At 45.7% G+C, this 23,473-nt stretch overlaps 1 protein-coding gene across 3 annotated transcripts in view; it reads right to left on the minus strand.

Annotated features, from left to right (window-relative positions):
• Positions 1 to 23,473, minus strand: part of nrp1a (neuropilin 1a) — a 180,153-nt gene that overhangs the window by 112,321 nt on the left and 44,359 nt on the right. For all 3 annotated transcript variants that reach the window (XM_070881542.1, XM_070881543.1, XM_070881541.1), the window contains exon 4: positions 21,066 to 21,247. In XM_070881542.1, coding sequence (XP_070737643.1) covers positions 21,066 to 21,247 — 182 coding nt within the window. The remainder of the gene's footprint in view (positions 1 to 21,065; positions 21,248 to 23,473) is intronic.

Here is a 23,473-nt window from a genome sequence, read left to right on the forward strand (position 1 = left end):
GTTGGTGCTGGCTTTCATCCCAAAAGCTATGATCACTTGATACAAGTGCGAGGTGCTTCTCTTTGTGTGTCTTTGCAATTATTGCTTTGCCTCTGATGATGCACGATTACAGTCTTGAATATCATCAGCATTCCGGCCAGTGGCTAAAAAATGTAACTATTGGCAAGGTTTTCCTTCGCGTAACTGTTGCCACATGTAAACATTAACAACCCTGCTGGAAAACAGGCAGCAAGCGATGACCTGAAGCACTTAATCAGTGAGTAGTGCAGATGAAAATAGGTGAGACAGGAGACGCTGTGGCCGTCAGCACTGGCTTAGAGCAAGTCCATAGGGTAACTGCAATAATCCACACCTGGTAACTGTGCCAACCCATCATTAATTGTAGCGCATTATGATCAGATGGAGACCAATGTAGTCTTCTTGCTTAACAATAATTGTGGCCTTTGACATAAAAGCCTGTTTCTTAAGGTTTAATCGCTTGGCTTTAAATATAATGGCATTCCTGATGCTGCACAGTGTAAGGGATAGGTATGTGCATGGGTTAGGAATTTCAGCTGCCCACTGGAGGAACAGTAATTGCACCTTTCCTGTTGTTAATTTAAATTTTAAAGAAGGTTTTATGTGAGAATGGCAGTATTTTACTAACACCAGTGGGATGCACAAGTCTCTACGAGCTGAGGGAGCCTTGGCATATGTTTCCACCGGGAGTAATTTTGCTTGCACACCAGATGCGACCTATCCTGCACTGACACACAGGGTATAAGAGTTAATGCATACAGCATGTGCCTGCCATTGGGATCCAGGTCGAACTGTGTTGACACAGGTGTTGCTATAAAGTATTGCAATGAAATGAAATGATAAATAGCAGTAGTTAGTGCAAGTTTTGCACACGTGCATGAGTTTTTTTTCCTCCTTATTCGAAGCAGCATTGGAAAAAAGGACTCGTATTTATATAAAGGCTCATCACTTTTCTCAGAAATAGTTCAAAGAATCATTAAATCTCTAAAGCTTGAAAGGAAGTTTTTCCAGAGAGTCACGACAGCCATTTCCATTTCAAGTGTAAAGCAGCAATATGGAGCCGGAGGACTTTCGCGAGTTTACACGCTAGCAATCACAACGAATGCTGGCCTTTCGCATCAACCAAAGAATGGCCATGGTGCACTGCTTTATTTATCTATCAGCTGTGGCTCAGTGGGTAGCACTCTCGCCTCTGAGTCAGAAAGCTGTGGATTCACGTCCCACTCCATGGACTTAAGCACAAAGAAATCTAGGCTGACACTCCAGTGCAGTGCTGAGAGCGTGCCGCACTGTCGGAGATGCCGTCTTTCGGATGAGACGTTAAACCGAGGCCCCGTCTGCTCTCTCGAGTAGACGTAAAAGATCCCATGGCACCATTTCGAAGGAGAGCAGGAGAGTTATCCCCGGTATCCGAACCAATATTTATCCCTCAATCAACATAGCCAAAGCAGATTATCTGCTCATTACCACATTGCTGTTTGTGGGAGCTGGCTGTGCGCAAATTGGCTGCAGGAGGCACTAGCTGACCTATGACCCCTCACCCAAGCGGCCATTCTTCACACATGGCACAAAAAGTGAGTGTCAACACCGGCTTCTTGGGCATGAGGGCCATCACAGCTGGCGACGAGTCTGATCTGTTCTCACCTGATGCCACACATGCTTACCTTCACAGCTGAAGTCACTGGATTGCAATCAGGGGCGGGGAGAGAACTTTTCCTGAATTTGTTCCCCCTCCCTGCTCAAGGGCACTGAGGCTAAATAAAGGGCCGGATTGCACCTGGGACCTCCCGGTCTGGATGGCCCAGTTCCACATTGGACGGTCTATTTGCCGGATGCACGGTCAGGGGAAGCTGAGATTTGTTTTTAAACATGGTTTAGATGCATCGCGCAGTGCCAAACATAATGCGATAATTAAATGCAGTTGGTTATCATTTTTCATTCTTGCTGGAGTTAATTATCATGCTCTGATGCTGTGAAATGAGCAAGAACACCCACAGAATAAATTACATTATCAACAAAACATCCATCAATGTGGGCAAAACCTAAAACCTGAAGAAGATCAGTTTTGTGCAAAGTGGTACAGATCACTGGAGTCCTGATGCCCCGCGACACAGAAGGGTAGGCTATAGGGTGTGCTCCTGCGATGCTCCACACCCTGGCCACCAATCTCAGTTGTGTTATTGTGAGCAGGCACTGAAGGGTACAAGCGTGCTTTCTTACAGTGTGGAAGGGAAAACTAGAAGAAGGATGAATATGGGGCAGTCTTGCGAATTTCTTCGGTGCTGGCAACATGGCAGATGTGCTTTTACCTCACTGAAGTGCCTATCTACTGCCGACATGCTGATCATAAGAACATAAGAAATAGGAGCAGGAGTAGGCCATTTGGCCCCACGAGCCTGCTCCGCCATTCAATAAAATCATGGCTGATCTGATCATGGACTCAGCTCCACTTCCCTACCCGCTCCCCATAACCCTTTACTCCCTTCTCGCTCAAAAGTCTGTCTATCTCCGCCTTAAATATAATCAATGACCCAGCCTCCACAGCTCTCTGGGGCAGAGAATTCCACAGATTTACAACTCTCGGAGAAGAAATTCCTCCTCATCTCCGTTTTAATGGATGGCTCCTTATTCTAAGACTATGTCCCCTAGTTTTAGTTTCCCCTATGAATGGAAATATCCTCTCTGCATCCATCTTGTCGAACCCCCTCATTATCTTATATGTTTCAGAAAGATCACCTCTCATTCTTCTGAACTCCAATGAATATAGGCCCCAAACCTACTAAACCTATCTTCATAATTCAACTCCCTCATCTCCGGAATCAACCAAGTGAACCTTCTCTGAATAGCCTCCAATGCAAGTATATCCTTCCTTAAATACGGAGACCAAAACTGTACGCAGTGCTCCAGGTGTGCCAACGGTGCTTCTCGAGTGTGATACTCGCCACTCGCCTGGATGGGTGCAGCCACTACAACACTCAAGAAGCTCAATACTATCCAGGACAGAGCAGTTCACTTGAGCAGCCCCCAAGCGAGTAGTTTCAGTATCTGCCCTCTCCATCTCCGGTGCACGGTGGCTGTGGTATGTATGATCTACAAGATGCACTGCAGCAACTCATCAAAGTTATTTCAACCTTCCCTCCCTTGCAGCCTCTACCATCAAGAAAGACAAGCAGTAATATTATGGGAACACCATCAGGTTCCCCTCCAAGTCACAAAACCATTCTGAATGCCGTTCCATCATTGTCGGTGGGTCAATTTCTTGGAATTTCCTATGGAACACCATTGTGGGGATACTGTTGCCACAGAAGGCAACCTTCTCGGCCAATTAAACATGGGCAACTCATGGGACCTTGACAGTATCACCTACATCACAGGAACAAATAAAACCAAACAGCTGATGGCACTATTTAGGGGACACCTGATCTTCCAGAGGAACAACAAACACTCTCCCCCCCCTCCCTCCCTTCCTCTCCCCTCCCCTCCTCCCCCTTCCCCCCCTCCCCTCCTTCCTCTCCCCCTTCCCCCCCCTTCCTCTCCCCTCCCCTTCCCCTCCCCCCACCCCGAGGGTCGGCACCTGAATTCTAACTTGTCTGTTCTCCCACAGATATTGCCTGACCTGACCTGAGACTTCCCAGCATTTTCTGTTTTAGTTTCAAACTTTTCTTGTGCTCTGCTAAGGGAATCGAGCTTGCAGTATAAACAGAGAGGAGCGGTGCACACACTCAGGGCCCAGCTGATGAATTTTGCTGACTGAGGCGCAAACTGTTCCCGGGCGCAAACTTTACCGCCCCGCCACCATTACCACCCTGAAATGAGCAGAAATAAAAATCCAGCCCCTGGTACCTGATCCCTTGGAGCGTGAAGATAAAACAGGCTCACTAATAGCAGGGGCCCAGAGCAGCCCAGCGACCTGCTTGCCTGTGCTTTTGGCCAGGGATGGTGTGTGTTAAAGAGAAACCCCAGAGAGAAGGGAAATAAACAAAAGGGGTCTCACCCTAAAGTAAAACTGTTGGTCTATTAGTTGAGAGGTAGGTCAGACTATGTTGTCATACTGTTGTTCAATAATACTCCACTGTGATTATTTGCATGAACATCTTTGTGGCCTTCTGCGCATGTACATTATATACTAGGGCCACACATGCGCAGTACCCAACAGCGGCCTGCACCGTGGGCCACGCTTTCCTCGGCTCTGTGCGTAGAAGGTCAGGGGAACCCATGGTGGGGGAAGAGTGGGGATTGAAAGGAGAAAGAGAGAGGATCGAAAGGGGGGAGAGAGAGAGGGAATCAGAAGTGGGAGAGAGAGAGGAGAGTGGAAGGAGAGAGAGAAAGGGGATAGAGAGAGAGGAGGGAGAGAGAGAGAGAGAGGAGATCAGAGGGAAGAGAGAGGAGATTGGATTTGGAGAAGGAGAGGAGGCGGGGGGAGAGAGAGGAGGGGTAGAGAGAGGAGATCGGAGGGGAGAGAGGATCGAAAGGGTGAGAGAGAATCGAAATGGGGGGGGGGGTAGAGGAGGTCAGGAACTCGAAGGGGGGTGGGTGGATAAAGAGCGCAGAGAGCACAGTGGGGATGGGGGAAGAACGTGATCCAGGTCTAAAGGGGAGGGGTTGAGAGCGAGAACGTGATCCAGATAGTAAGTCGGATCATGTTCTTCCAACCCCAACCCCTTTACATCCACACCACTTTCTCCCTCTCCTCCTTCTACACGTAGTTGATTTCACAGAATGCTCTATGCATGTGTGGTAAGTGACATCATTGGACTGGATGAAACCCGGAAGTTATGACACTGTCACTATTCACTTCATACCCAATAAACCTGTTAGCAATCCGTGACCCACACACAATGCCCCATCTATGGCGGGGTGGGGTGAGAAGGTAAGGAACTTGTTGAGGGAGAAGGTCAGGAACCCGGGGGGAGTGGAGGGGGAGGGAGGCAGAGGGAGAAGGCCAGGAACCGAGGGGTGGGGGGGGGATCACAAGGTCAGAAACTTGGGCAGAGGGAGAGGTCAGGAACCCAGCAGGGAGGCAAGGTCAGGAACTTGTTGGGGAGGGAAAATGTCAGAAACTCAGCGGGGGGGGGGGGGGAGGAGGTTAGCAACTTGTTTGGGGTCAGGAACTTGTTGGGGGTGGGGAAAGGTCCTAACCCATGAGGGTGAGTCCTGTTAGTTCTCTGTGAGCTCTGTCTGGAGCCTGGCAATCAGAATGAATGGCTCAAATTACACATTGCAAAGTACTTGATTAGTTTGGCCAGCAGGATTTAATTACACATTCCAGATAAACTGCTGGGTGTCTCTTGTCCTCTAAGGGGACCAATCAGAAATCTGGTCTTGTCCTCCAAGGGGACCAATCAGAAATCAAGTCTTGTCCTCCAAGGGAACCAATCAGAAATCTGGTGTTGCAAATAGACACAACCACAACACTCCATCTTCTGCTTTAAAAAAAATAAAAACAGAAGAGGGAAGTGCCACTTCAATCACCTCCTATAAAGCTTCAGGAAATTTTTTATTCCAATTGCAATTCCAAGCCTATGGACATAAATGGAAAATCATTTAATCGCGCTATAAAAGGGGCTGCCACAAAATCTGCATGCTTACAGCTCTACAAGAGTTATTTTAAAATAATATTTTAATACACAACCTACATATAATTTTAGAAACAACATATAAGAACATAAGAAATAGGAACAGGAGTAGGCCATAAGGCCCTTCGAGTCTCCTCTGCCCTTTAATAAGATCATGGCTGATCTGATCATGAATTCAGCTTCACTTCCCCAGCCGCTTCCCATAACCCCTTATTCCCTTATCATTTAAGAAACTGTCTATTTCTGTCTTAAATTTATTTAATGTCCCAGCTTCCACAGCTCTCTGAGGCAGCAAATTCCACAGATTCACAACCCTCTGAGAGAAGAAATTTCTCCTCATCTCAGTTCTAAATGGTTGACCCCTTATTCTAAGATCATGCCCTCTAGTTCTAGTCTTCCCCACCAGTGGAAACATCCTCTCTGCATCCACCATGACAAGCCCCCTCATAATCTTATATGTTTTGATAAGATCACCTCTCATTCTTCTGAATTCCAATGAGTACAGGCCCAACCTACTCAACCTTTCCTCATAAGTCAACCCCCTCATCCCCAGGATCAACCTAGTGAACCTTCTCTGAACTGCCTCCACAGCAAGTATATCCTTTCGTAAATATGGAAACCAAAACTACACGCAGTATTCCAGGTGTGGCCTCACCAATACCCTGTACAGCTGTAATAAGACTACCTTGCTTTTATACTCCATCCTCTTTGCAATAAAGGCCAAGATTCCATTAGCTTTCCTGATCACTTGCTGTACCTGCATACAATCCTTTTGTGTTTCATGCACAAGTACCCCCAGGTCCTGCTGTACTGCAGCACTTTGCAATCTTTCTCCATTTAAATAATAACTTACTCTTTGATTTTTTTCTGCCAAAATGCATGACCTCACATTTTCCAACATTATACTCCATCTGCCAAATTCTTGCCCACTCACTTAGCCTATCTATGTCCTCCTGCAGTCTCTTTATGTCCTCCTCACACATTGCCCTTCCTCCTATCTTTGTATCGTCAGCAAACTTGGCTACGATACACTCAGTCCCCTCTTCCAAGTCGTTAATATAGATTGCAAATAGTTGGAGTCCCAGCACTGATCCCTGCGGCACCCCACTCATTACTGATTGCCAACCAGAGAATGAACCATTTATCCCGACTCCCTGTTTTCTGTTTGTTAGTCAATCTTCTATCCATGTTGATACTGGTTTATGTGCAAGATTCACAAGCCAAATTACATATCTTAATGTGCACACGGGTGATTTTTCATTGAGAATGTGTATATCTGATGTATGGTGGTACAGGTAATGTAAGCATACTTGTATGTATAGGCAATGAATGTATAGATTATGTAAATAGCTGTGAGGTCGGTGATGTACATTTGTGTATGTAAAGTGAGTATTTAAATATAGGGCATGTTTGTATTGATAATGGCCCATAATTTGCGGTCAGCGGCGAAGCAACGACATCACTGCTAGCCCCGAAGTAAGGTTCCCACAAAGATCTCATGATCTCTGTGGCGAGGAGTTCGGCTTTTCCGACGTGCAGTTGAAATTAATGTGGGAATCCCATAGCTGCTGTGACAACCTGTCCAAGCAGCCAATCACAATGCAGAATTCTCACAGCCTGGGAACCAGGAAATAGAAAGCACTAATAATCAAAATCAATCACTTTAAAAAAGAATTACAGAGAACAAAATAAAGATTAGGATATACACATCGGGTTAAGGTGGAAGCTGAAATATCATGAACAAACTTAAAAAAACATTTTTGACACAAATTTACATTCTTATTTTTTTGAGAGAATATGGAATCAGTACAGTGTGTGCTTTAGGGCAATACTATTTTTTGGTTAATAACCTGCTACATTTCAGTGGGCTGTCTGATTTCCCTCATGAAACATTTTTTTTTAATTAATTTTAAAATCTAGTAATTTTTAAACTTAAAATGAAGAAATTTGACATTCCATCAATACAAAATTAGTTTTTCAGGGCCAGAACAGTTGTTTACCAGTAGTTATTCCTCAGATCACCATTAAAAATCTAATTACACCTCATTTGAATGGGTCTAACATTTTATGGGGTTTCTAACAGCAATAACAGGAAGCTTTGGTCAGATCAGTGATTTCACCGATTGCAGGTTCTGAGGGTTGAGGCAGCCCGTGGAGGGGCCGGGAATGACAGAGCGTAACTTCAGCATCTCCACATTAGGCTGCGCGTGCACAAAATCCTGAACCTGCGCTCAGTTTCAAAGGCAAAATGACGGCAAATGCTATCAGTTCACTGTCTTCAGGACCACAGGTTCCAGGCCTATGTATTGTGGTACTGGTTATGTATATAAAGTAAGGTATGTATGTACAGATGAGGGTGCATGCATAGATTATGTATGTGAAGTTGATGTATATTGATAATGATTATCTATGCAAAGTGTCATATGTATGTATAAGTGATAACTGCAAAGTTTGACAGATTTTCAAAGGATGTGGCATAATTCTCAAAGCAAGTAAATTGCATTCAGAACTATTGACCAGTAATTATAGATAATTAGGAAGAAATTATAGAGATTAGCTGCATAGAGAACAAATGTGATTTGTTCTAATTGACAATACTCAAAGAGAAAGCCTGTATTATTATTGAATTAATATTAAACTTTCAACTTGCCCTGTGACTAAATGAATCTTGGCATGTAATATTCATTGACAGTACTCTCACTCTGCATTATTATTACTGGAGTGGTAATCATATCTCCAGGTGTCATAAAATCAAATTAAGACTAAGATTAACTTGTAGCATGCTTAAGGGGTACTTTTTTCATTTAGCCTTCAAAAACTTGACAGTCAGTCTTGCACTTTGAACTGTAATACCCTGACACAAAGAGCTTTTGTCTAGCTGTTAACTGCGTGTACAATCAGTGTGACTCCCAAGATGTGTCTGCCCTCCGTTACACTGAACCCATAGCCCCTTTAAATGGAATGACGTCCAGCTGCGGGCTGCCATTTCTCGTCCTGCTCCCTGTGCATAGGTCATTTAATAATGATCACCTCAGTCAATCACCCATCAGGAAATAGCCCTTGTCTTTATGTAATTTTCACATGCACATCAAGTATTTTGATGCAAGCGAGTTGGCATGGTTGTGTCTGTGCGTATGTAGCAAAGGGAGGAGAGCAGTCATGTATGGCTGACAGTTCAATAAAGCGATAACTAAAGGGAAGGCACATGAAAATTAAAGGGTTATTTGCATCGTTAACTTTTAGTAGAGGTGATCGGTCAAGAAAGGAATACACCATTCCCTCATTTAAAAAATTTTAAAAATGCAGAGGAATTCTTGATTAAGCATGTGAGAAGAAATATCAAAGCTGCTAAGCCACAGGAAAACAACAGAGCACAGGAGACCATTAGACCAGGGAGGTCCCAGGTTTGATTCCTGGTCTGTGCTGAGCGAGCTGAATTCAGCTGGTGTGGCAGTCGGCGGCAGCATTTGGAAATAAGCAGGAGCATTGGAGCAGAGCACTGCAGTTGTATTCACAGGGAAAAAGTCCATTTTAAAGGAAAGAAGGCTTTTTGGAGGGAAAGAAGAATTTCTGGAGGTTATTTTGTTTATGTAAAAATGGGGAGAAATCGTGAAAAATCGGGAACACCAGAGAGAAGCAGCATCATTTGGAGGAGAACACTGAATTATTATGATTACATTAAGAAGTAAAGCAGCAGCCTTTGAGTGCCTCACTGCTCCTTCTCACTGTCTCTCCTCACTGCCACTCTCTGCGCATGCGCAGGTGATCCTTGACCCTCGAAATCGTGGCGAAATACAAGTTGGGAGAAAAAACAAATTCGAGCATGTGCAGTGCACCGCTGTACACTTGATCGAGGAAAGCCTTTCTCCGGCTCGACTCCATTCTGCGAGACCGCCCGCTGCGCAACGCTCGCACAACGTTGGCAGACCACCGAAAAGAAGACGACCAACGTTGAGGCCTTATGTCTCAGAGGTCTGCCGACGGTGAAAAATGACAGACCGTCGCGGTACCACCGGGAAATCGGTGGACCATCAGTCAGCACCAATGTCAGGCCCAATCTAAGCTGGCACTCCCATGCAGTACTGAGGGAGTGCCGCACCTGGATGAGACATTAAACTGAAGCCCCGTGTGCTCTCTCAAGTAGATGTAAAAGATCGAAGAAGAGCAGGGGAGTTCTTCCTGGTGTCCAAGCCAATATTTATCACTGAACGAACATCACTAAAACAGATTAACTGGTCATTTTTGTGGTGTCCCTGCACCTTACTACAAATTCACACGAGGCATGTACTGCAGACACAGTCACTATGTGACTTTAACCGTTTTTCCCAGGACCAAGGAGTGCTGGCCCTGGGTGGGATCTCCTCTTTTATACCTGGAAACTCAGGTGAGGAGTGTCTCCCACAAGTTCACCCCCTGTGGTCAGGATGTGCATTTCTAAGCTATAAGTACAGTGTACAGGAGTTTCATGAAGGTTACAGTTACATGAAGATTACCGTTGCATGATGGTTACATACATGACATCAGCTCCCCCCTTATGTCTTTTTGTGTCAAAGGTTAAGTCTTTCGGGTGGTCGACGCTCTCTCGTGGAGCGCCGCAGTTGGAGCTCTGGTGGCTGAGCCTTGGCATGCGTCTCTGTCACCTGAGGTGATTCCGGCCTGTCCGGGCTGGCCGCAGGGACTGTGCATGCTGTGGACTGTCCTTGTTGCTCGTCCACTGGCAGTGGTGTGTACGACATCTCATGCTCTTCTTCAGGTTCCTCCATGTCTATGCTGAAACTTTTCTTTACTTAGTCCAAGTGTTTGCGGCATATCTGCCCATTGTTCAGTCTGACCACTATGACCCTATTCCCTTCTTTGCCGATTACTGTGCCCTCAAGCCACTTGGGTCCCAAAGCATGGTTAAGAACAAATACCGGGTCATCCATTTCTATACACCTCCCCCTTGAGTTTCGATCATGGAACTCGGCTTGGGACTGGCGCTTGTCCTCAACAATGTCTGCCAGGGCTGAGTGAATGAGGGACAGTCGCGTTTTAAGCGTGTATTTCATGAGGAGTTCCGCTGGCATGACTCCCGTGAGCAAGTGCGGGCAGGACCTGTAGGCCAGCAGGAGGCGTGATAGGCGGTACTGAAGGGGGGGTCCTTGGATGCGTAGCATGCCCTGTTTTATGACTTGAATCGCACGTTCCGCCTGGCCATTAGAAGCCGGCTTGAATGGCGCTGTCCGAACGTGTTTGATACCATTGCCCGACATAAACTCCTGGAATTCATGGCTGGTGAAACACGGGCCATTGTCGCTGACCAGGATGTCCGGCAAGCCATGGGTCGCGAAAACCGTACGCAGACTCTCCACGATGATGGATGTCGTGCACGAGTTCAGTATGATGCACTCAATCCATTTCGAGTATGCATCGACAACGATCCCGTGAACAGGCCCGCATTGTCTACGTGAATACGTGACCATGGCCTGGTGGGCCAGGGCCACGGGCTGAGTGGAGCCTCCCTGGGGGCATTGCCCAGCTGGGCACACGTCGTGCACCTGCGAACCCAGTGTTCCAGGTCTGAGTCAATCCCCGGCCACCATACATGTGACCGGGCAATGGCCTTCATTAACACGATGCCAGGGTGCTCGCTGTGGAGTTCCCTGATGAATGCTTTCCTTCCTTTCTGGGGCATGACTATCCAGCTGACCCATGGCAGGCAGTCAGCTTAGATGGAGAGCTCATACATCTGTCTCTGAAATGGTCTGACCTCCTCGGGGCACGTCCCGTGTGCGGGCGCCCAATCCCCAGTCAGAACACATTTCTTTATCATGGATAGGAGGGGGTCTCTGTTGGTCCAGAGTTTGATCTGACGGGCTGTGATGGGGGAGCCTGCGGTGTCAAAAGCCTCAACGGCCATGACCATCTCAGCGCTTTGCTCCGACGCCCCCTCAGTGGTGGCCAGTGGGAGCCTGCTGAGCGCGTCAGCGCAATTTTCGGTGCCTGGCCGGTGCCGTATGGTGTAGTCATACGCAGCCAGCGTGAAAGCCCATCATTGTATGCGAGCTGATGCATTGGCATTGACAGCTTTGCTGTCAGACAACAGGGATGTTAACGGCTTGTGGTCTGTTTCTAGCTCGAACCGTCTACCGAAAAGGTACTGGTGCATCTTTTTCACACCGTAAACACAAGCGAGTGCTTCCTTTTCGACCATGCCGTATCCACACTCTGCCTGGGAGAGTGACCTGGAGGCATAAGCCACCGGTTGGAGTCGGCCATCATCATTACCCTGCTGCAACACACACCCAACCCCGTAGGAAAAGGCATCGCATGTTAAAACCATTTTTTTTTTTAAACAGGGGTCATACAAAGTCAACAGTTTATTAGAACACAGCAGGTTCCTCACCTTATTGAAAACCCGTTCTTGACAGTCCCCCCAAAGCCATTCACAAACTTTACACAGGAGCATGTGTAATGGCTCCAAAAATGTGCTTAAGTTCGGCAGAAAGTTCCCGAAATAGTTAAAAAGTCCCAGGAATGATCGCAACCCCGACGTGTTGCCAGGCCTGGGCGCCCGGTGGATTGCCTCTGTTTTTGATTCAGTGGGCCGGATCCCGTCTTTGGCAACCCTCCTGCCCAAAAACTCGACCTCTGGGGCCAAAAACATACACTTGGCCTTTTTCAGCCCAAAGCCTACCCGGTCCAGTCAGCGTAGCACCTCCTCCAGATTGTGGAGGTGTTCCTCGGTGTCTCGACCCGTTATAAGGATGTCGTCTAGGACTACGATTGTTCCAGGAATGGATTTGAGCAAGCTTTCCATGTTTCTCTGAAAGATAGCTGCCGCCGAACGAATGCCAAACGGACACCTGTTGTAGATAAATAATCCCTTGTGTGTCGTGATGGTGGTCAGAAGCTTGGATTCTTCAGCCAGTTCCTGAGTCATGTAGGCCAAAGTGAGGTCCAGCTTCGTGAACAGCTTGCCACCTGCCAGCATGGCAAAAAGGTCCTCCGCTTTTGGGAGCGGGTATTGGTCTTGCAGCGACACTCGGTTGATGGTGGCTTTGTAGTCGCCACAAATCCTGACCGAGCCATCTACTTTAAGGACAGGAACGATGGGACTTGCCCAGTCGCTGAATTCAACAGCCGAAATTATGCCCTCTCTGAGCAGCCTGTCCAATTCACTTTCAATTTTCTCATGCATCACATATGGCACCGCTCTGGCTTTGTGGTGCACTGGTCTGGCATCCGGAGTGATGTGTATCACTACTTCAGTGTCCTTGAATGTTCCGACACCGGGTTGAAACAGTGACCCAAATTTTTGTAGGACCTGTGAGCATGAACTTCGCTTCACAGATGAAATGGCGTGCACATCCCCCCATTTCCAATTCATCTCGGCTAGCCAACTCCTCCCCAAGAACGCGGGGCCATTTCCTGGGACAATCCAGAGTGGCAGCCGGTTCTGTGATCCATTATGTGTTACCACCGATTTTGCACTGCCTAGCACTGGGATGATCTCTTTGGTGTATGTCCGTAGCTGCGTGTCAATGCGTTCCAGTTTGGGCCTGCTAGTTTTGTGTGGCCATAGTCTCTCAAATTGTTGGGCGTTAATAAGTGACTGGCTAGCTCCCGTATCCAGCTCCATGCCATTCAATACAACTTTCATCATCATGGGTGGCGTTTTAGTGTATGAGCTGTGGACGTCAGCCACATGAACCCGCTGAACTTCAGCATCCGTGGCTTTTCCCCAGGCATCATACTGCATTGCAGACCCCTCGTCTGGTTCCTCTGTCTCGCAGATTAGCCTCGCTACAGCCTTTTTGCACATCCTGGCCAAGTGTCCACTGACGTTACAAATCCTGCAGGTATATTGCTGAAATCTGCAGCTTTTCGCAGTATGTCTACCCCCGCACCTCCAGCATGAGCTGAGATTGTTGTTAACAAAATGTCTGTTACCAGGCATTCTTCTCTGATTGCCCATTTGGTTGTTTCTAAGCACTCTGATGGTGGGTGTTAATGGTCCCATCGCGGGACGCATTGTTCCTCGTGATAGCTTGAATTGCCGATCCCCTTTCCATTGTCCCTGTTGCAGGCCCACCCTAGAGTCTGTTGCTGCCTGGGCGGTTTCGAAATGCCCTTGCCTGCCTGCGGGGTCCCAAGCCGCGTTCACCACGTTAACTCCCTGGTCCATCGCCACGTTGGGACCAGGGCTGCGCGCGTAAATTAGCTTGGTCTCCTCTTGCCCTGCAATGAAGGTCTGAGCTATCAATGCCGTCCCTTCTAAAGTCAAGCCCTTGGTCTCTATGAGCTTCCTGAAAATCCCGGCATGATTAATGCCCTCAATGAAGAAATCCATTAACATCTCCCCTCTGCAGACGTCTGTGAACTTACAGAGACTGGCCAAGCGCCGCAGGTCCGCAACGAAGTCCGAGATGTTTTGTCCCTCCCGACGCCAGTGTGTGTAGAACCAGTGCCGGGCCATTTGTACGCTACTCGCTGGCCTGAGATGCTCACTGATCAGCTGGCTGAGCTCTTCAAAGGACTTGTCCGCTGGCTTTTGGGGTGCAAGCAAGTCTTTCTCAGCGCATACGTCTGTGGTCCGCAGCCGGTCAGTAGATGCACCCTCCGCTTGTCAGCCACTGCCGCTCCCAGCCAGTTCTTCATGACAAAGCTCTGCTGGAGTTTCTTCACAAAGTCATCCCAGTCCTCATCCACACAGTAACGTTCCTCTGTGCTACCGGTGGCCATCCTCGTGGTTCGGTGATTCCCGTTTCTCGTCGCCAAATGTGGTGTCCCTGCATCTTACTACAAATTCACACGAGGCATGTACTGCAGACACAGTCACTACGTGACCTTAACCTTTATTTCCAGGACCAAGGAGTGCTGACCCTGGGTGGGACCTCCTCTTTTATACCTGGAAACCCAGGTGAGGAGTGTCTCCCACAAGTTCACCCCCTGTGGTCAGGGTGTGCATTTCTAGGGTATAAGTACAGTGTACAGGAGTTGCATGGAGGTTACAGTTACATGAAGATTACCGTTGCATGATGGTTACATACATGACAATTTTTCTCATTGCAGTTTGTAGGACCTTGCTGTGCAACAATTTGGCTTCTGCCTTTCCTACATTACAACAGTGACTACACTTCAAAAGCACTTAATTGGCTGTAAAGAATTTTAAGATGTCCTGAGGTTGTGAAAGGCGCCAAATAAATGCAAGTCTTTCTTTTATTTTAGTACCCCCCCGGTGAAAAGAGCATGTTTAGACATTGGCGCAAGAACAGGATTGGCCTCAGCTCTGGTGCTCATGACCTTCACACAAGAACAACAACCACTTGGATGAGGTGTGATAGCATCAAGCATACCCCAGCATAAGTCAGAACCTTCAGGCAAGAGGAGGAAATTAGAGGGGGAAAAAAAGCCAAGAATAGCTGCCAACTGTCAGCTCTACTCATTAAAGCTGGATGGAAGAATCTGAGCTAACCAGCAATTTTTCCAGACCAAGGCCTTTCTATATCCAATTCCTATTCTGCATTTTCTTTCCAACTCCATTATGAGGTTCCTACTCTTGTGTTCCTCTATGGGCCGATCATCCATGTTGATGTACATGGGAGTCAAAACTGCGTAATTAGTCTTTAGCTTCAAAATTGTTAGCTCAAGCTGGGCGGAGGGAGAGAGGGGAAAAGAGGGAGAAGGCTGTTGGGAGAGGGTAGGAGGAGAAGGGGGAGAAGGGGAGAGGATGAGGAAAGGAATGGGAGGGGGAGGGGCGAGTTCAGAGGTGGGATGGGAAGGGGAGGAAGGGAGAGGGGGTTGAGTGTGAGAGGGAGGCAAGTTGCAGAGCAGGAGGGAGGAACAAGAAATTCCAGCATCACCGGCTGTCAGTTTAATGGGAAAATCCTATTGGAAATGTGACATGACAGGGTGTGGACACAACTAACATGGAATTCCTCATGGGGAGTATTGACAAGCGATAGGAAATAGCAATTTTAATAATGCATAGGTAAATAGATTCTGCATAAGTCAACTTTGGAAGCAGTTGTTTGCCTGCCCCCACCAATAAACAGGAGGTAAAAGTCTGTTTCTGCTTAGTAAGTGAATACCACAAGAAAATGGCTGTCGCTTTTAACTTTGATTTGTTACTACCTGTCTCTACAAACCCAAAAAGGGTGCATCAACTGTCTTTTGCCTCCACGTGTCAGAGTCATATACTCAGTAAGCGCGAGAGGAGCTGGTTCTAGATCCAAATGCTACATTTACATTGCTGCTTTGCCGCACATATTAAATCACCAGCAAATAAATAAAAGCAAATACTTAAAAAACAGATCATCTGATCCTCGTTAATGACCAGAAGATCTGGAGTTCAATGTTCCTGACGACTAGCTGTGAGATCTGTAACAAACTGAGAATCTGAAGTGCCCCGCATTGCTTAATTGTGGATTTTTTAAAAAAATGAATTTCCAAAATTTTAGTTGCTGGTAAGTCAAGCCCTTTCAAATGTCAGTTGTCAATCACAGAGACACAACATGTCTCTTTGAGCGTGTTTTTTTTCGTTTTCTATGCTTTGTCATTTATTCCTGTTCTATAATAGTGGAATGTAAGTGAATGATATAAAAGTATCTGGCAGCCAGTAATCTGCATGTGGATGTTGAGTTCCTGGAAGCCTTTTTCTGATCCTTAGTAGTGTAATGGTAAGGGTGGGCAAGGGGTGTGGGCTTACAGTTATGTTCTGTAGTCATTTCCCAGATTCTGATAGGTTAGCAGGAACTAACATAACTGTGTGATATTACATATTTGTACAATCCCTGTAGTCTTGTGGAAAGATTGGTAAATGGCTTTATAATAGAAATCCCAAATATCAAATTGAGTACATCATCTAGGCTGACACTTCGCTGCTGCACTGAAGGGTTGCTGTATCGTCAGAAGTGCCTCCTTTCAGATGAGACATTAAACTGAGGCCCCATCTGTCTGTTTAAGTGGAAATAAAAGATCCCATGCCACCACTCGAGGAAGAGGAAGCAGTTCCCTCAGTGCCCTGATTAATGTTCTTCCTTCAACAACACTATTATGAATATTCATTGAATTTGCTGTTTGTGGGACCTTGCTGCATACAATTTGGCTGTCACATTTGCCTACACAACACCAATCATAGACATTTACAGCACAAAAGGAGGCCATTTGGCCCATCGTGTCCATGCCGGCTGACAAACAGCTATCCAGCCTAATCCCACTTTTCAGATCTTGGTCCGTAGACTTGTAGGTTACGGCACCTCAAGTGCATATGCAAGTACTTTTTAAATACTATGAGGATTTCTGCCTTTACCACCCTTTCTGGCAGTGAGTTCCAGACCAACACCACCCTTTGGGTGAAGAAATTTCCCCCTAAATTCCCTCTAAACCTTCAACCAATTATTTTTAATCTATGCCCCCTGGTTATTGACCCCTCTGCTAAGGGGAATAGTTATCCTGTCAGCAAAAAGGCTTCACTTCTAAAACTCTGTGGGATGACAACAACAACTTGCATTTATATAGCGCCTTCACAGGCCTGATCATCAGACACAGATTTGTCACTGCGCCTCATAAGGATATATCAGGACCAGATAAACAAAAACCTGGACAAGGTGCGCCTTAAAGCAGGAGTGAGCGAGGCGGAGAGGTTTCAACTATTTATTTGATGGCACTTTGTTTAACTTTCCACTGGCCACTGTTGAAAGAAAACTTAGATTTCACATTTCCATCTCTTTCCTAGTTAAGGTCCAGAATAAAATGATGTGGGGAGCAAGAGAGTAACAGAGAGACCCACTCAGAAAAGCGTACAAAATGTGTGGCACATACATACGCACACTGACACAGACAGACACACCCATATGCAAACATACAGATCAACAGTCAAACACAGACAGACATATACACCAACAGACACACAAACATACATACTCACTCACACAGAGAGTGAATTAGACATGTAGGGCCTCAGTTTCGGCCTCAGTTGCTCCTGATTTTTTGGAGCAACTGGTGTAGAACGGGGTATCTTAGAAATTCAAATTTTCGGCATTTAGTTTGCTCCAGTTCTAGTCAGTTAGAACAGTTTCACTTTGGAACAGAATTTTTTTTTCAAAAGGGGGCGTGTCCGGCCACTTACACCTGTTTTCAAAGTTTCGGCAGTGAAAACTTACTGCAAACTAACTTAGAATGGAGTAAGTGAAGATTTTTGTACGCTCGAAAAAACCTTGTCTACACTTTAGAAAATCAGGCGTAGGTTACAAATTAGGCGTAGGGAACGAGGTGGGGGGGGAGGGAAGTCATTAAATTCTACAATCAATCCTTAGTTATACTTATACAAATATTATACAAATAAATCCAACCTGAATAAAAATTTATAAGCAAAGAAAAGATTAAATAAACCATGTTCCTACCTGTATGAAACAGCAGCAGGAGCTGCTGTGCTTCAGGCAGGCCTTTCATGTTGGAGACAGGCAGGGGTGTGGCATCAGTGTCTCGACGGCAGCCCCAACAGCGGCAGCAAGCAGCCTTCGAGCTGAGCTGCTGTGCTGCAGGCAGGCCTTCATTCTGTTAGTGGCTGGCCGGCAGCCGAAGGATCAACACCAGACACACGCAGCTTTTCAAGGGGGCTAAGGCCATTCGGCCATGGTATAGGAGCGGCGTCAGTGGCTGGCCGGCAGCCGAGTCCTTTTAAAAATGGCCGAGTGTCAATGTTTGTTTGACACTGCGCGTGCGCGCACGCTCCAACGCGCACACGCAGGGTTGCCGGCACCACGTTGGCTCATTTAAATTGGACCCGCCCCCCCACTACTTATAGAATCGGCGCAAGTGTTTGGCTCCAGCCCCCCACTGTGAAGAGCGCGCTGCGCCAAGCTGAGATCGAGCTCCGAGCAGCCGGAGAATATCGAAGTTTTTTTCTAGCGCACTTTTAGGCACGAAGAACAGGCGTCCAGCTCGGAGGTGCGCCGTTTTCGGCACGGGCCGAAACTTGGGGCCATGGAGAGACAGACAGGCAGAGAGACTCACTGTCTGCAGGATGTCTGCACTTTAAATATAATTCATTGGATGTGAAGTGCTTTGGGATGTTCTGAGGACAAGATTAGGTGCTACATAAATACAAGTTCCTTCATTCTTTTTGCCTCCATGTATTCCTTAGTATTTCAGCATGGAACGGGTTTAGTGCTTGGTAAACTGGTCTATTCCTCTCCAATCAATGGACCATAATTCAAAATGGATTGTGAACACCAGATTGATTTCCACAAATACCCATGTTTCGATACTCAGGCGGAATATTGAAGAAAATGGAATTCTCATCAATACGTATGATTGCCTCACAAGCAAATTTTGACTCAAAACTTTTTCTCTAAAAAAGCATTTGTCATCCTGGCATCATCCTGTATTGGCTTTTGAGTCATAAAGGGATAGCAAAGAAACTACAGACTTCTCAACCAGGGTAAAGAAGGTCAAGAGAAGCACTATTACTCGGAAGCCACCTCCCTCCCTCACATGTTCAGTTCTGGCATTCCAAGGTAATTCATATGAGGCAGTAAAAATGGCTGGAGCTGGTTTTTACATCATCGTTTTCAATGAACTTTTTACAAGCATTACAGTACAGGCCTCTTATGGGGCCACCTCCATGGTAACCATAACACTGCTTTTATCCAAATGATCCTATAAAGGAAACCATTAAAACATATCTGTGCTAGACTCAATTCTTTGAAACGTGTCCTATAAATGTCCTGGAATTAAACCCATCTCTGACAGCAGGGGTTTTATGTGAGGAGTATAATTGTCTTGGTGAACTCATTAAAACTGAAACTACTGTATAGCAGCAAGGGCAGCAACATGTTAGCAGAGATCATGCCGACTTATACATCTGTTTATGAGAAACTCCAGGACACAAATCCACAAGGTTAATGACCTGCAAACAGAAATCAGACTATTGTTTTGGGGGGAGGGGGTGTGGGGCTGGGGGTTAGAGATAATTGAACAGCCCTCAGGTTTCTGCCCTCAATGGCAAGACTTGTACTAAAAAACACTTCCATCAGACTCTACATAGGAGGCAGACTGGAGAATTTCTGTATTTTGCTCACCTTGAAGTTCAGAAGGACAAGGTTTCAGTACACATGCAAGACACAGATATTGAGTGGATAGAAAGGGCTTGGTGCTTTAGAAAATGAATGTCAAAAGATTGGGAGTCATTTCACACGTGCTTGCTGTACATGACACTGCTTTGGGATGCAACTCTGAGCGCTCCCAGGTATCCTAAGTATTTCCGACAAAGCAGCAGCTGAAAGAAATGCAATGAATTTGTGCCTAAGCACAGGTTCCTTTCAACAAATACTGTTACCTACTGGACAGTGATTAACTGGTACGTACTGCACATAGATGCTTACCAGGAAATTCAGATAAGAGGAAGAGTTTGTTGTGTTGGTATATTTCCCATATCTTTCGAATACAGTCTATGTACAATTGATCTAATTCCATAGCAATATGAGAAGATAGAAAAGGGCCATTACTCCTGTAAGTGCATCATTGTTATAATGTCCTTAGTAAGTCTGAGAGTAATGACAATGCGACCTTTCTGGCTTTATTTTCAGCTGCACTGTTTGTATTTAAAGAAAGATATCACAGTACCACACGAGGTACTTTATGTTGAATTTAACGGAGTGGTCAGCTCTAACTGCAACCAGAGACTGACCAATTACAACCTTAAAATGACCAATGTAGGGTACTAGCTAGTTAAAATTGAGTTGCTTTACTAGAATTGCATGATTTGTAAATAATTATTTTTAACATTATTATCAGAATGACCTGCCGTCTATAGGAAATTTTCAGCAGTTTCTTGAGGCCTGCCAAGGTGAATGTGAGAACTGAAGCAGGAACTGTGCCAAGACGTGAAGGTTTAGCTGCACAAGTGCCCATAAAAATTCCTCTGGTACTTTTGATCAATCACAGATGTTATGTGAATGACGAAAGGCTATGGGCCCAAAATTCTTGTAAAGGGCCTACTTAAGAACATTTTCATCTTGTTCTTGCTTTGGCATCAAAGCATATCATTCTACTGTTTGAACAAACTGAGGATGGGCCAAAAGACTGAAAAGGTTAGACTGAAAGCCAAGTCCTTCACAAATCCATTATTTTAAAGTACAATTTAGCATTTGTTAGTTGCAATTGCAAGCCTATCAAAACCTACTTGTTTAGAGTTAGACTTACTCATTATAGTTCAACCAGATGTAACTGTTTGTTGGCAGTAAGTGTGCACTCTATGCAAGATTTTTAACAATAGATGGTTGTTACTAATTTTGTGATAACTCTGAATCTTTTAGTCCAATTGAAAAACATAAGAACATAAGAAAGAAGAGCAGGAGTAGGCCATCCGGCCCCTTGAGCCTGCTCGGCCATTTAATACTGATCCGATCATGGACTCAGCTCCACTTCCCGCCCACTAAAACTCAAATGTAAAACAACTTGTGCAACAAAGTCAGTACAACCAACCTGTTTTGAAAACTTCATAGCGGATGGAGAAGCCAGCTCCATGTGTTTCATAATCAGACACAAACTTTACAAACAGCAGTGGTCCTGTGGAGATCTGTGGAGAAGGTGCAATCTTTCCACAGAATTTTCCCATTAGTGCTGTTTTCTCATCGCCACCATCTCGTACCTCCACATAATCGTACCTGAGGGAAAATACAGGGAATTCAATTAGAAGAATTCAATTATTAACGTATTCAATAACCTTTATTCCCTTTCCTTTTTGCTCCAAACGTCTGATATATGGATACCGGAATCACCATAGACAAAAATTACATCAGAAATTGAAAGTAATTCAATTTTTTCTTCTTCCATTACTTCAACCTGCTGAATGCCAAATTCATAAGCCTTCCAGCTGTGTGTGAGCTCGGATATTGAGCATTGCAGGCATCACAGCTGAGTTCAATTCAATCCTCACCTGGCATCCTTATCAGCAACCTTATGGGGTTAAGGTAACATAGTGGTTATGTTACTGGACCAGTAATCCAGAGTCCTGGACTAATAATCCGGAGATGTGAGTTCAAATCCCACCATGGCAGCTGGGGGAATTTAAATGCAGTTAATTAAATAAATCTGGAATTAAAAAGCTAGTATCTGTAATGGTGACTGTGAAACTACCAGATTGTTGGGAAAAACCCAACTAGTTCACTAATGTCCTTTAGGGAGGGAAATCTGCCATCCTTACCTGGTCTGACCTATATATGACTCCAGATCCACGGCAATGTGGTTGACTCTTAACTGCCCTCTGAAATGGCCTAACGAACCACTGCAACAAAGTCAGCATTGTGGGTGTACCTTCACCACACGGACTGCAGTGGTTTAAGGTGGCAGCTCGCCACCACCTTCTGAATGGCAGTTATGGATGGGCAATAAATGCTGGCCTTGCCAGCGACGGCCACATCCCGTGAACTAATAAATTAATAAAACACATTATAGCAGGGAAAAGCGATTGACTGAGTCAAACAGGCCTGGAAAGTCCCAGGTTCAATCTTTCATCTGTGCTGGGTTAGGATGATGAGTCACATCACTGGGCACTAATCTGGAGCAAGAACCTTCAACAGTTTTTTTCCTTTCCTAGCCCAGGGACACTGAGGACAATTGTAGCTCCCCCCCACCTCCCGCCCTCCCCACCTGGCTGAGATTGGCTATCACAGTACAGACCAAGATACTGTATGGTTCAAGGTCGGTTATGGTTCAGTATTGCACCAAACATTGCATGTCAGAGGGAGAGCCCAAGGTGACAACATTTCCTTGTGGACTTCTTTGTCATTGATTGAGGCCATCTATTCAGGCCATCCATAACATCGGCCATCTCTGCTCCTGCGTCAGACCATTTACTGACGAAACACTCATCCATGCATTTGTCACCTCCAGACTCAACTATTCCAAAGCTTTCCTGACTGGCCTCCATTCCTCCACCTTCCATATAGTTGAGTTCATCCAAAACTCTGCTGCCCATATTCTAACTCAGACCAAGTCCCATTTACCCATCAGCCCTATGCTCGCTAACCTGCATGGCTCCCGGTCGTCCAATGCCTCAAATATAAAATTTGCATCTTCATGTTCAAATCCCTTCATGTCCTTGCCCCTCCCTTTCTCTGTAACCACTTCCAGTTTTACATCCTCATGAGAACTCTGCGTTCCTCCAACTCTGGCCTCTTCTGCATCCTCCACTCCCATTGGTGACCATGCCTTCAGTTGCTTAGGCCCTACGCTCTGGAATTCCCCCCAAACCATCTCTCCATCTCGTCCTTAAAGAACTTCCTTAAATCAGACTTCTTTGACCAAGCTTTTAGTCTCCTCTCCTAATATCTCCTCTGTGGGTCGGTGTCAATTTGTGCCTGGTAATGGTTCTGTGAAGTGCCTTGAGTCACTTTTCTATGTTAATGGCACACTATCAATATAAGTTGCTGTTATTGTAATAGCTGCTACATTGTCTACATAACATTCACTGCACTGCAATGTAATTAATTGTGAGACACTTTCTTAGAGATGTAATAAGGTGCTAATAAGTCTTTCTTTTTTCTGGGTTGCTACTAAATTCCCATCCGTCAGATCAGCAATAACAATGGAGCAGGAGTGTTATTGTAGACATTTCTGTACCCGGTTTTTCAACGTTAATGGGAATTGGAATAATTCAAAGAATATTTTACAAGACCAAATCTGACCAGCTATTACACTTGTACTGTGAAGGCCTCATCTGTCGCTATTCTAGTCCTACAAACCAGTGTTTTCAAATATAGTGCACACAAATCAATAAGCATCCACATTAAAAAAAGCCAAACTCACCAGGTGAGCACGTGTTTGTGCATGCATGTGTGTGTATGTGTGTGTGCGCGCGCGTATATGTGTGCGTGTAAGAAAAGGAAGTG

Source organism: Pristiophorus japonicus, chromosome 5 (genome assembly GCF_044704955.1).
Source record: "Pristiophorus japonicus isolate sPriJap1 chromosome 5, sPriJap1.hap1, whole genome shotgun sequence".
Taxonomy (NCBI): Eukaryota; Metazoa; Chordata; class Chondrichthyes; family Pristiophoridae; genus Pristiophorus; species Pristiophorus japonicus.